Raw genomic sequence first — 14,974 nt, 5'->3', positions numbered from 1 at the left:
GGTGGCTGGAAGACACACCGTGCTGGAATGTGTGTGTGAATTTGTGTTTAGTCCTCTGCGGAAGGGAGGGGGTCGTCCTTCAGTGGAGTTAGTTGGTGTTGTTTTGGCCTGTGTTTATGTAGCCTACTGTACATGTCAAAGTGAGAACAATGGCTTGGAGGCTTCCAAAATGGCGACATAAGTCAAAGTATCAACAACTCCACAAAAAAAAAGTGACTGAATGCTGCTAGAACTCCCGTTTCATGTGGTATAAAATGAATCCAAGTGAGACAAAGTGTGTGTGGGTGCTGTGTGCTTACAGAAGGGAGCAGGCTGTATGTTTTTGAAAGCAGATTAAAGATCAGGACAGGAAGGGCCAGGTTTAGGGAAACAGGAAAACTGAGGCAAGGAAATGGACGACGTCACTAGACAGCCCACCGCAGTCTGAGCTGAAAGTAAAATCCAGACCCGCTGCGAGTATGGACTCTTTGCTCAAGTCACCAATGAAACTCGTACTTTTGACAGGTACGTGAGCTTATATGTACTACAGCATGGCAGGTGTATTCCGGTTAGACACCTGTAAATTAATTTCTATTCATGGGGTCTCCATGTTTAACTATACTAAGTTTGTGAGGGATGTATAGTTGAGATAAGATTGACATTATAATTGTTTATATTTACACATGAATATTTGTGTTGCCATTTAAGCTGTATTTTAAACTGGTATTTGTGTAGCTCAGTGAATCATTGACACTGATTCTGTTAAAAGATTTGAGAAGAATTAACAGGTTATCACAGCCAGAGATTTTTTTTTACGTTTTGTTTTTTATACCAGAACCACACATCTCAAACGGGCCCCACCAGATTCCCAAAATGGTTTGGAATATTAATGTCCTGGTATAAGTATACATATAGACAGTGTTTCTCTTGTCTCTGCGCAGCATGGCTCTCGAGTCTGATGGACCCATGCAGCCTCTCTGACATTTGTGATTCTTGTCACCAACTCGCGACATGTATGACCCTGAACAAATCAAACAACGCCTGCTTCTGTAACCATGGATATACCGGAGATGGAACCAGATTTTGCAATGGTGAATATAGACACACAAATCCAGCCCATGTATTACAGGGTATTTACAATGATGCAAGAGCACAGCGAGCCTTCTGTGTAGCTGCCACGGAAGCCCTGACTATTTTAGGAAGCCTTTGTTGTTTCTGACAGCTCATATCATATAGAAGTATGAAGCCAACGTTTGGACACATGTGGATTAATTTACAATTTTTAGAGCATGATGGTTGATTGTACAGTGCACAGAAACTCTGATTTAAGCCCTTAAAAATATATCACAAGATAAATGAAAGCTTCTTAAGACGCCGATTCAGTTTGTATCAAAACTTAAAAAGAGTTAAAATACTATCTGTGGTCATTTTGATCAAATCAACCTGATCTGCACAGTATTGCTCTCCTGGAACCATTTATCTCCAATTATCTCAAAGAAGTCCACAGAGCAGAAGAAAATTAACCACCTGAAGATTTTTATGTGCAAGAAAATTTGTTTCTGACTATTGTTTTAGTGTTGTAATTGCATATAATAATTCATTTGCTTACTCTCAAATAATCGAGGCACCAAGTGGGTGAATTAAGGTAGTTGTGAGTAATCTGGGCCACAGTTTATATTTGATGGACTGGTTGTATTGCTTGGGAACAGCTATACTTTGTATTAGCAGCTATTTGGCCCCTGCAGAGTTAATCACAGAAAAAAAAAACACTGCAAGGTGAAGAAAAATATCTCCACTATGCAGCTTTATTAGTAACATTTTTAATGGCCAGCTCTGCCTTTCAATCAGCATTGTTACTCCTGTTGTATTTCTGGGCTGTTTAGAATTCCTGGAGCCCGTTTTGTTTCCTGACCAAGTCTGATCCCAAAAACAGCACAGCTCACACATGTCAAGGGCCAAAAGAAACTGAAAATCAAAGTCACTGTATAGAGGATCATTATATATAGAGAACAATGACTGATTTCCTTTGTAAATACAAATTTAGAATAAGAGTGGAGTTATTTGTGAACTTATGATTATTTAACGTGTTACAACCAAACTGCTCTGGAAAGTTACCCAATAAAAAAAAGTATAATCTTTGCTAATAATGGATCTCAGAAAAAAAAAATTGAAATAAAAAGTTAATCCATGTGGCATTGTAACACAATGTTTCAACAGTAGCATGGCAACAGTACAGAAATACAGATTCTGTACTTGACGATAAAAACATCAAATTGTATTATAAAATATGTGCGTGGCATGTTTGTGTATGAATGACAGTTAAAGTGTCCTGTTTGTCACGGAGGTATTTCCTCCTTGGACGTGGTCAACTCCCTCATCAGAGCAGAGGATTTCCCTTACCGCACAGCTTTTGTGCAAAAGGTAAAAGGAGAGGAAGAGCAGAGCGTTCATCATACCGAGACCAGTGAAAACAACAGCGGGAAGTCTTACAAGGTCATTTCCAATAAACTGGGAGACAAGAGATGAAAAGTTGTGGTTGGAAAGAAAGCTGGAACAGCACTTTCTGTAATGAGAGGACCACAGCAGCATCCACAGCAAACTGCTTGGTTTTGATATAAGTTTTTTAAATCAAACACAGGCAAAAAACTGCTCAGCAATCACATATGTGAACAATTAAAACTGCATGCAGGTTACTGCCAGCCAAGGCTTTAATCAAGACTAGATTAAGTTAGTGGAGCCCAAGAAGACAACAATGGAGCTTCATCAAGTTCAAATCCACACCAGCGCCCAGGATCGGGATCAAATTTAGTAATTACTAAAATAGCAATTGTGGAGCGTAGTTCAAGACCATACTTGTATCAGCATGTGCTCAAAGCCAGAAAAAAAAACAACATGCCTGTATGATAGAAAAAGGATTTGGAGATACTCTGATGATTGTACCAGATTTCTGGATTAATAAAGGGATTATTATCGAAAACCAGATTGTTACAGAAGAATATTTCTATAAAATAATTGTTCCTAAAATTGACGGTGAAATGTGTCAAAAGTTTGAATATTATTTCTGGTTTCTGTTTTTGGAAATCAGATGTTTATGTCAGGCATGCTGTCTCCATGGCCTGTAAAGTATTTGCTGGTAACTTTAGTGTTTTGTGTTGTTATCTGTCCACTGAATCAGAGATAACTCACTGCATTATTTGAAGTTAATCATCAAGGGCTAACATCAGTTTTTGTTGTCAAAGAACAATTGCACTCGAACAGCCCAGTCATTTGGCATTAATGTTCAGCAGTCTAAGAGGAATACATTTATTGTTGGAGAAGCAGAGCTGAGATTTAAATTTCTCAGTAGAGTGAAATGCATTTCAGCCTAAACACGTACAGGTTTTTAAGTAATACACTTTTGATAAACCTGCACTCGGGCTTTGTCATTACTTATTTACAATTTATTGTAAATATCCAGAAAAACTTGCGGAACTGCCATATGTTCAGGTATTTATTTGCAGTAGAGTTGATTTTTTTTTTTAAACTGGCAATTTAATGGTTTAATAGCATCAAAGGCTAAATATATCCTTGTTAGAATAAAACATATTTGAAATGAAGAGTTTTAACACAAAATTAGTTTTTTTTTTCTAAATCTGAATACCATTTCATTTTTTAACAAAATTAAAGAACATCTTAATAGTCTCATGACTGTTTCTAGTCATTAATCTGCAGACCAGTTGATTTCACACACTTCCTGGGTGAATCAGTAAAATGTAAACTCAGTAGAATCCAATTAAATCTGAAGAGGCTGAAGGTGTTAAGACTATCTTAATTTCTGTTTTTTGGTTTTTTATTCTCAACACACCCAGTTTGCTTTCCATTCTTACTTTCTCTCCACAGACGACAACGAGTGCCAGAATGTGACTAATATCTGCGGGGACAGGGGGTACTGCACCAACACACTGGGCAGCTACTACTGTACATGCGTCTCCGGATACACATCAACAGGACCAACTGAGTTCCAGCCCAACGATGGCACTGGATGCACCGGTAATGCATGACTGACTTGCTCGGGACTATAAAATGTATAAAGATTTGTTTTTGCACCCGTAATGACCAGCAGCAGATAATAAACTCTGACAGAGGGCCTAACACACAGATACAGTGTGTGTTAAAGCAGTTACCATGCAGCTGTGAGGGTGTCTCGTTCGCTGCACAGTAGAGGATAAATATGTTGGAGGGGATTTTTTTCCTCAACCTTTCACTTCTTTCCCATCTGCTAATGTGAGAAACCATCTGAGATCTTTTGCTTATTTTACACCAGAGGAGCAGCACCTTCAACTCCTACTAGAGAATGAAGTACCCCTGCAGATGTCTCACCATTTAATACAGATTCAGAAACAAGTAGCTGATTTTACGAGCTGATTTATAAATATTCAATGAGTAGTATGCAGACAAGTATTCCACATTCTAGGTTTGTAAAAAGAAAATGAATTAACTTCACTTAATCTTCCAGTATTTTGAGGTAGAAATACTTCAAAGTCAAATGTCTATAAGTGTGTTAATTTTGGTAAGCAGAATTCAAGTTAAAAGAGTGTCACTAAAATCAAATTGTGCTGCTTTAATTGAAGCTGAACTCTTCCTTTGCATCTTTCAGATATTGATGAATGCAAGTCAGGACAGGTCTGTGGACCAAACTCACACTGCCATAATACGAATGGATCGTTCTATTGCACCTGTCAGCGTGATTATGTCCCAACTTCAGGCACTAAGCACTTTCATCCGGAGAGAGGTGTAAGATGTAAAGGTCGGTATGAGGATGGAAGAGCACACACACAGCACACTCGCACTGGCACTTACATTCAAGGACGTACATTTTTCTTCATCTTTGTTTTTTTTACTTTCTCTTTTACATGCACACAGAACACAGACGCAGCCATTTTAAACATTGTCTTGGAGAATCGATTACGCAACACATCAAGCAAACGGTGTAATCCTAAAATTTTGTTTAAACATTTTAAGCAATGTTGATGACAAAGAGAGCAAAAGCGTACCTGTCTTTGTCACCAACATTGCTTAAAATTAAATTCAGACTCTGCTGCAACAACCTTTATCCTCGTGAAATCATGGAAATGAATAGAAGTGATAATTTTGAAAATGGTTTCTTTCCAGAGCATACCCAGAAAAACTGCCATGACAACATCAGATGTCTGACACAGACTGTCAACAAAACACTTGAATATGTAAGTGCCCCTCCTCTGGATTTCAGTCGAATAAAGTAAAAATAGATGTGATGACGCTGCCATCTGTTGGAGAGACAGAAGATAACCATAAAACAGTCTGAAACTACTAAATGTTGTACATTAACATGGACTCACAGCACCAGCCACGATAATACAAATGCTACAGGCAGTACCAGCAGTTCTACTGCTCTGGACCTTCAGTTGTGCCACCTTCAGGCAAGAAAAGTAGAAGCAGCAGGCTACTGGAGAGCAGAAGAGATAAGAACATGTTCTGGTTAGGTGACAATTATTTTTCAAACTCACTTGCCTGATGGTTAAACTAAATTAAATTCTGAAGCTAATATTTGCAGTTTAACAGCAGTACATTTTATGTAAATTCCAGCAAAAAAATGTTATAGAATAAATGAAAATGGTTTTCTATTTAAAGTTTTACAACTATACACAATATGTAACAACTATGACAAACAAAAGAAAACTTCAACACTTCCTGCAGGAGCTTCCGCTGCTTTTCTTTCCTGTCGGTGGCAAATTTTAGCATGTGTTGTCTTGCTAAATATGAACGTGAACATGTGTGAGTTTAAAAGTGAGCTACATTCAAGCTGCAAGTATAAGTGCAAAGTTTGGCTATTTCAAAGTCTGGAAAATGAACATTTTAGGTCGTACAATACTCTTTAAATTATTTGATTTCAAATACGTTTTCCCTCCCCTAGATGAGCAACCTCACAGAGCCCCACAGTCTACTGAAGGAAATTGCCAAGCAGACGTCTGGTGAACTTACCTCAGTGGAAGTGATCGCATATGTTGAGGCCTTGAGTCGATCCGCATCGATGCTGGCAGAGAAGGATTACCCTGTCAAACCATCTGCCATTAACTCAACTCTTTCAGTAACCTTTGTTTACCATTCTTGTTCCTTAGTCAACATTTACAGTTCATCCTGAGAAGCAGTTACACTTTGAACTGCTTTATGAAAAAAATGGCACTGAATACAGTTCAGTTGTGTTTTTTTGAAATTTTGCTAAAGGTTGTTTTTTTCCCCAAAAGCTGACAATCACACCAAAATCATTCTCCGGCCTTTATCTTGTACAGACTAGTTAGAAACGTAATCACATCCAGTAAAAAAAAGGAAAGGCCAGAAGAGACAAATCTGTGCAGACATAAAGTAAATTCTATATTATTGCAAATGTCCTACTAAAGAAAATGTCTGTTCAAACAGAAATTAGTGAAAGCGGTAAACAACCTGGTGGAAAAGGATGAACTGGTGGCTTGGAGCAGAATGAAAGAAGAGCGTCGTGAGCACACCATCACCAAGCTGCTGCACATTGTTGAAGGAAGTGCTCTGACTCTGGCCAGCAACTACATAACTCCAACTGAGCTGGAAATCAAAGATACTGAAATGGGTAAGATAATTATGAACATGGAGAGCTCTCACAGACACTCAAATTATATTAAATTGCCCTGCCATTTATTCCCACCTGTGTGCAGGAAAGTGGGGTCATTTTCAGTTTTTTTATTTCTTGATTTCCCTCACTTTTTTCTTTTTAATCATCAACCACAGAATTGAGACTCTTCACCTTAGATGCTCATCACACAAGAGCTAAAGTGTCTGCTTCCATGGGAGGAGATCACATCAACCTAACACCAAAACAGAGACCAGAGGCAGACAGAAATGGTAAAGGGATGTGAAAGGAATATACAATCAACTGCCGTCTATGACAAAGATGATTTTTTTTTTCTTTTGTCCGTGCTTTCTATGACCTGAGAGACAAGCAAACTAATAATATAAAGCCATGTGATAATTGCCTGGCTAAGGCAAAAGTAAAAGTTTGATCAGAAATACAGAAAATGTGACTCCCTCCCGTCTTTGTCCGACTGTTCTTTTGTCCATCAGGAAGTGTGTCGGTGGTGTTTGTGCGATATGACAGCATCAGTGACATCCTGAAGCCCAGCAGCGACCCAGGTGTCACTGACTACTCGCGGTATGCGGGAACAGGGGAAATCACTGTCAACTCCCAAGTCGTAGCAGCAGCCATCAAACCTGCTGACGTTTACCAACTTGACCATGTCACCTTCACTCTGAGGCACAATGAGGTAAAGACTACACAGACTGCTGAGGCTGGCTACATTGTTTTTCACTCCTGCACTCTTAACATATACTTTCCAAATGTATGCGGCTACAGAAAGGCACTGTTTTCTTTACCAGTGAGGTTTTTCTTTAGGATTTTCTTGAAAAGCATTGTCACTGTGAGCCGGGTCTTTATTATTCTTTTTTATTTAATGTAAAGAGACATTTGCTGAAACACGCTGCAGTTCATTCAAGATGATCTGATTGAGAGCAGCATTTATAAAATGGTTCATTTTATTTAAGAATTTTTACCCATTTTAATTCCAAAATGTTTTTCTGCCACTTTAAACTAGCTGCTAGTTCCACGTTCGGTGGAGTAATTTATTTTTAACATTAACTAACAGTATCGTGTTAAGTTCCCTCTGTAATATCGCATCATATGTATCCATGTCAGACTGTGAACATCTCTGCGTTGCTGTTATGTTGTGAGAAATAGCTTATATATTTCCAGACTGGGTCTGGCAGCAACTCGACAACTGATAGTTTCCATTTAAGCCAAATTTAAATAAACTCACATTGGAGGAACACTTAGCACTTTGTGTTAAAGGTTCTTTTTAGGAAATCTAAAGATTTTGGTCCATGTATTTCTGTCATGACCTTTCATTTAAGGAGAAAACGCAGAGGAAACATGTAGAGATGATGGAGAAAAGTAGGTAATGAGATAAATAACCCTAAAAGTTAATATACTGGTGTTTTCTTTTAAGATAATTAAAATGTATGAGAAAGTAAAATCATTATTTTTGTTGGACCCGTGAGGTTTAAGTCCAACAAAGGAGCTGTTGATTTATGTTGAGCAGTGAACATTCTCTGTAAATTGCCTTTAAAGAGAAACAATCTATTATGTGGGCTCCAATCTTATGCTGCCACCAGTGAAATGTTTTTTTTTTCCCTGTAATGCACTGTTTTTTTTTTTTTCCATGTGGCTTCTGTTCAGTGTTTTATGACAAGCTTTGAACACGTATTGTTAATTTGAAGGGAAATTAAAGAGATTCAAGAGTACAAATTACTATTTACACATGACCTATAACAAAATCTTGTATAGGATGGGCTGATTACAAATCTAACGGAATGAAGTTCAAATTTACTATTATCATATTTGAAGTAAAATTGGACATAATCACTTATGAAAACTATATTGACCTCTTCCCTTCCAAATGTACATGTTTCAGCGATAAATAATCCTCCCTTGGCAGCATATTTGGACTTCTGTACATTCGTACATCCCAGTGAGGACTCTCTTGCACAAAAATACTTACAGTCTAAGCCCTAAAATTGTGAGCAAGTTTAAAGTTAGAAATAAAAGAAAAAATAAATAAAATGCAAAAACACAGAAATAATGTGGGAAAACGTCAATGTAGCACAACAATAAAAATGGTGCATAAAACAAAAGTATATCAAAGTATTTTTAATATAATGTCTAAAGTCTGTTGCACACAGACTCTTGATGAACTTCCGTTATCCTTTTTCACTGCTTTTTTTTTGTTGAGACCTGCACAAGCAGTTGTAACCTCCTACTAATGTGGCATCACAAAGCATTGCGCAACAAAAACAAATAATAAAAAAAAAAACTGCTGCATCCGCAGTTAACAGCGTCTTTGTTCCTCTCCCTCCCCTGAAGCCCATAGACCCTAAAGCTGATGTGACGAAGTGTGCCTTCTGGGAGTACGAGGTGGGCAGCCTGCAGGGCCGCTGGGCTACTCATGGCTGCAAGACAGTCCACGTCAACAGCAATGCTACCACCTGCTCCTGCAATCACCTCACACACTTTGCCATCCTCATGTCCTCAGGCCGAGCCAATGTGAGTGATCGTACATTAAAATACTATACTGTTACAGTTCAAAGGTATTTCCTTTTTTTTCATTGTAGTTTTGAATTCTTTATTCAGAGGATTTTTAGGTTAAAATGTTGACCATCATGCTGAGCTGATTGTCTGGAGTTCACACATTTTCAATGTCAGTTTGTTCTAATTTTTAACACATACAAATTCTGTATATTTTCCTTTTGTACCCCTAAGATATACGTTATGCTTAGATTGTAACCAGCCACTGTCCTGTGAAAATTATGTGTAATAACAATTGATTTGAACATTTTCAGATAAGGTTTTAAATGGTTTAGTGAATTTAGGACGTTGTCAATGAAGGGACACTTAATCCTTCATTTCATTTCTCTCTCCAAATTTAGAGATAGGTGGTTTGATTTGTTAAAACATAATGTAATAAATGTTCCTACTTATTGTTTAGGGTCATATTACAGGTTTTTTTAAAGGCCAGTTCCAGTGTTTTGGGTTGAAAGCATACATTTTTAATATTACACTATAGGACCATTTTTACTTTTCAAGACTATTGTAAGTTCTCTTCCTTCCTGCCCTAAAACTGTCCAATCTGTCCCTAACCCTAACCCAATCCAAAGTCAGTGGAAGCCTTTTGAGGTAAGCATATCGTGGAGGCAAGGTGCCTCACTGCACATATTTGATGGCAGAGAAACTCTAAGAGATATCCACCCACTATTTTTTAAATATACACTCAGTATTGCCTCTAAATTCTGAAACTTTTCCCAGCCCACTGTTCATTTTTCTTATTCAAACTGTGAAGTGTATTGGAAGTACCAAATCAACGCAAGAACTAAGAGTTGGGAGGAGATGTGGGAGCAGTGCTTTTGTATAGTCTGAGTGTGTGTTTAAAAAGGGACAATTAATTTGCCAAGAAAAGAAAAAACAACAGCGGTGTTAATTTAGATGAATCACACAGACTCACTTTTTATGTGACGACAACAGACCATATGTATAATATACGAGTGTCAGGACCAGAGTGGACCCAGTCTATCTACAGGCCATCATATTGATGCGACCTCAGCCTATACTGTACCTATGTTGTGCTTTTAAACAGAAAACACAACAAATTACAGCTTCAGCATACCATGAAACTGTGAATGAAATACCTTCCTTTCCATTTGCTTCCCAGCTGGTGGCCCACCATAACATCCTGACCCGGATCACCCAGCTTGGGATGATCATCTCCCTCATCTGTCTGTCCATGTGCATCTTTACCTTCTGGTTCTTCAGTGAGATCCAGAGCACCAGAACCACCATCCACAAAAACCTGTGCTGCAGCCTCTTCATGGCCGAGTTCATCTTCCTGGTGGGGATCAACATGAACACACATAAGGTGAGGATACACTCAAACCAAATCTCTCGCTTGCTTGTCATTGGACAGATCTGTTCTCTCATTTAATAGTTTAGATCCATTCTCATTTACATTCTGCTGGTATGTTGAATAACACTCTTTTATTTATCCTGCTTATTCAGTATTTCAGGCTTTCAGTATTAAATGCTTCTTTGACATTAAACCACAAAAAAATAGCAGGACAGCTTTTTATAAGAGAGGCTAAATAAACAAATGTTTAATGAGGGTAAATGACATTTATGATAAATAGAAACAAAATTGCAAATTTTACACATAATAAAATTGTCAAATCTCTCCCTTTCTTTTCTTGTCTGTTTTCTTGGCAGCTCTTCTGCTCTGTGATAGCAGGGCTGCTGCACTATTTCTTCCTTGCGGCCTTTGCCTGGATGTGCATCGAGGGCATCCATCTGTACCTAATAGTGGTCGGCGTCATCTACAACAAAGGCTTTCTGCACCGTAACTTTTATATCTTCGGCTATGGGAGCCCGGCAGTAGTGGTGGCCATCTCGGCAACGTTAGGCTCCAAGTATTACGGCACTGATAAAGTGTAAGCCAAAAATATTTCAGCTTTTTGCGTGCGGAAATGCAATAAGACAAAGGCTGGCACAATGATTTCTTTTCATACTCATCCAGCATTTTTCAGGGAGTGAGATAAACAAATTATATTAATTATAAGTACAATTGGACAGAGATTAAAATTTGGCCTGCAGGGATTTAAAGGAATTTGGAGTTGCTTGGACTGTCTGGCAGAAGTTAATAACTGAATTAAAAGAAATTCTGAAAGGTTTTGAGTACCACAGAGAGTTTGAATAGAAATATCCTGCTGTTTATTAGTGCAAAATACAATTGCAAGAGAAAGCTTATGCATAAGAAATCCTAGTTGTTCATTAAAACGAGAGGAAGTCGTTTTTCTAACCAACTGTTTTTGTCCTTAGATGAAGGTACAGTATGTACAGTCCCATACAATGTTGTTGTAATTAACATGAGGCTGGATTAGACCAAGGTTGTAAAATACTTAAATTCAGATTCAATACAAATTGAACACTTTATATTTTAGGTGTTGGCTGAGCACAGAAAACCACTTCATATGGAGCTTCATTGGACCTGCATGTTTGATCATTCTGGTAAAATCAGAGCTCTTTGTAACTTTGTAATTTTCAAATATTAATTCAAATCAGCAGAGGGATTGTTTCAGTGATAAATATTCATTTGATTGTGTTTGTTTTGGTCGGTTTCCACTAAAGGTTAATCTCTTGGCTTTTGGGGTAATCATCTACAAGGTGTACCGGCACACTGCTGTGAAAAGGCCTGAAATCAGCCACTATGAAAACATCAGGTAGGATTATCAGTACTCCTGTTGAGTATGTCAAAAACATATTACAAGTCAAATTGTGAGGTTCTTTATCTGGTGGTGATATCATGTGGGGCACTTGCAATATTATATTACAAATTAATTAATTACAAATCTTTGTTTGCTCAAAAAGAAGGCTTGTCGCTGTATGTGCAGGGTGTTTAAGTCACTAATATCCCCCTCAGGTCCTGCGCCCGTGGTGCCTTGGCTCTACTGTTTGTGCTCGGTGCCACCTGGACCTTTGGAGTGCTGCACATTCTCAACGAAACCACCCTCACCGCCTATCTGTTCACCATCACCAACGCTTTCCAGGGAATGTTCATCTTCATCTTCCTTTGTGTGTTGTCCAGAAAGGTAACATACTAACTCCTCATTTTGCCTGGATACTTTTATTTATTTATTTATTTATTTATTTATTAACTATTGTGGACAGAATAGAAGCAAGCCAATTACAATTAATGACATTGCTTTTATTAAAGTATTACAATATAATATAATATAATATAATATAATATAATATAATATATCTCTAACTAGGACAAACACCACATCACTACGGCGTTTTTACATATGGGACCTTTCCTTTCCTGCCTCTCTTCAGACTGTCAACTGTCAAATAGATTGATAAAAAAGGAAAATCATATTTTTACCTGTTCCAAGTAAAACATTTGTTAAGTAAAAGTATCAAGTAACATAACATGGAAATAATAATTATTTCAGTATAAATACCATGTTATATTATATTATATTATACTATATTATAGTATAGTATAGTATAGTATAGTATAGTATAGTATAGTATAGTATATTATTATATTATATTATATTATATTATATTATATTATATTATATTATATTATATTATATTATATTATATTATATTATTCATTTTAATCCTGTACTGTTTTCTTTGTTTCGTTCCAGATTCAGGAGGAGTACTACAGGCTTTTTAAAAATGTGCCATGTTGTTTTGAATGCCTAAGATGAATTAATGCAGCCAAAGCCTGACCATCTGCTCTTGTACAATAATAGTCGACAGTACAGCTTCATAATATCCTGTGACTCATGCATTCAGTTTTGTAAAAATGCCGTGGGAGGAATAGATTAGTAAAGGTGTCAAATAAATGAGAACATGTAGCACTTGTAGTTAAATGTCTTATTTTCCTATTCAAAGACTGGAGTCATCAATACATCATGTTTGTTTCATTTATATTCCTGACTTTTATATACAATACAATAAAACAGATGTAGCAACTTTTTTCACAAAAGACATTATTCTAAGAAAATAACAGCAGATTGAAAATAGTTTGTATATTTTCACTTTGATATAATACCTTTGCAGTTATCAGCATTACACTCCCAATAACCTGTACAGTCTCAGTCTTTGTTCCTTTCTTGTGTTTGAAATTGATTTGTAAATTATTAAAATGAATGTGCCAAACCAACACATCTCTGTTGCTCACTTGTTTTATGTGCAAAATCAGTGGTTCTGTTTAATGCTTTCTTCAAATTCACTTTCTGAATGACATAGCTGAGTGTACACCGAATTAAATATTATTTTCTGTGTTTCCAGTCCACAATACATGGTGAAGATTACATAGGACAATGGCCCCATCTACTGGACATAATGGTAAACACTCTTTATACAAGCCCTTACAATCAACACACAATCACATAATATGTTCTGTTTATTACATTTAAATGCAATGACATAAATTAAAGTGGTAATACATGTATATGTATACTCTATTTAGTTCCCAGTATTATTGTACAGTCTGTCTCCTGGGCTGCAGATTGTTGTAATGAGTTTAAGAAGCAATTGCCTCAGGTCGAACAATATACCAAATTTATGAAACTCCTGATATTATGAATCTTCTCTTCACTTTAAATTCATAAATTGTCTGAAACCCAAATAATTAAATCAAACACAGTCAAACGGAAAGTCCTGAAATTTACAGATGCAGTCCTAAATCTTATTCTCTAATTAACTAAAAATTAAGTCTTAGTGTTAGCCTTTTTTGTTACCTAATCTGAATCTGTTTTTAAACAGTAATATATTTACAACTAAAACTGACAAAAATGTGACTGGAGTGTAAACAGCCCCGCTTGACCTTGACTTCATGTGCTGGCATTTAAACTCCAGAAAAATATTAGTTTCATCGCGTCTCAGTGCTGTAAAAGTGGAGAAGACTCCAGCAGTTAAATAGATACTGGGTTTGACTGTAATAAACTCAAACATATTTTTGTAATATTCAAAACAATCCAAGTTTCTTAATTTAATTTCATGACAAAAATGTCATGTTAGAGCCCTCTGCTGGCTAATGCAAAAAAAAAAAAAAAAAAGTGGATGACCAGATAAAAATAAGCCTGAGAATAAGAGAGGTATGAAAGGTTCCATGAGTACGATTACATAAGGGACCCCTGTGCTGTGCAATAAGAACACAAGCCTAAAAGATGACAAGAATAAATACTACGGCTGATTGCCGCTTGATGTCATCACCCTCAAACTGTTCATACACGGCTCAAGCAAATTTCGAAAATAGGCATGAAGAGCAGCGATTCACCACACTGTTTGTTTGCATCCTGGAGGAAATCTTTCTGCTGCCAGGGGACAGTGTACTGTACTGCGAACAAAGTAGAAAAACAAGACCTGTGCTATTATTTGAGAAGTAAAAGCGTAAACCAGCCAGAATCTTCTCCCTATAGTCAACATGGCTGCACATCACCGAGGGATCAGATATGAATGCCACTGGATTTGTCCCTCCGTTTAATTTTATAAGTGATTAAAAATTTGGTTTTGCCCAAAATTTACATTTGCCTTTATGTAAGAAATATCACAACAAAATATATTTTTATAATATTTTTTTATTAAAAAGTAATTCGCATTTTTTTTTTTTTTTTTTTTTTTTTTTTTTTTTAAGGTATGAAGGTTATGTAATCCATGACCGCAACCAGTGTTGAGAGACGTATCTTTCACAAATTGTTCATGTCACTGTGATGTTGTCACAGGGCGGCATGGCTTTGCTTCAGAGAGCTTGTGTTTACTTTGACTCATTCATCTGTACAAATCAGACCTATGACCACAAGGTTCAATGGAAAAAAAAAAAATCAACAACAT

The 14,974-nt window shown here is 36.9% G+C and overlaps 1 protein-coding gene across 1 annotated transcript; it reads left to right on the top strand.

Annotated features, from left to right (window-relative positions):
* Positions 1–413: 413 nt before the first annotated feature.
* Positions 414–13,318, top strand: adgrl4 (adhesion G protein-coupled receptor L4). The gene is made up of 16 exons (XM_069694680.1): positions 414–504; positions 921–1,070; positions 3,859–4,008; positions 4,616–4,765; positions 5,131–5,201; positions 5,912–6,085; positions 6,415–6,598; positions 6,757–6,870; positions 7,090–7,289; positions 8,942–9,121; positions 10,284–10,487; positions 10,832–11,052; positions 11,563–11,629; positions 11,750–11,841; positions 12,042–12,210; positions 12,781–13,318. Exons 1-16 carry the CDS (start codon positions 459–461, stop codon positions 12,841–12,843), a joined length of 2,235 nt encoding a protein of 744 aa, XP_069550781.1. The 5' UTR covers positions 414–458; the 3' UTR covers positions 12,844–13,318.
* Positions 13,319–14,974: the final 1,656 nt, after the last annotated feature.

Source organism: Brachyistius frenatus, unplaced genomic scaffold, assembly GCF_029030835.1.
Source record: "Brachyistius frenatus isolate BFR_SWC_R1_liver_20210118 unplaced genomic scaffold, ASM2903083v1 Contig_18, whole genome shotgun sequence".
Classification (NCBI taxonomy): Eukaryota; Metazoa; Chordata; class Actinopteri; family Embiotocidae; genus Brachyistius; species Brachyistius frenatus.
Note: the sequence above shows the minus strand (reverse complement) of the source record. Positions and strands in the feature narration are given on the sequence as shown.

Excerpts from the sequence above, each read along its gene's own strand:
- adgrl4 (XM_069694680.1), top strand. The coding sequence starts at position 459 with ATGGACTCTTTGCTCAAGTCACCAATGAAACTCGTACTTTTGACAG. Across the intron at positions 7,290-8,941 it reads TCACTCTGAGGCACAATGAG|CCCATAGACCCTAAAGCTGA; the intron begins GTAAAGACTACA and ends CCTCCCCTGAAG. Across the intron at positions 11,630-11,749 it reads CTGCATGTTTGATCATTCTG|GTTAATCTCTTGGCTTTTGG; the intron begins GTAAAATCAGAG and ends TTTCCACTAAAG.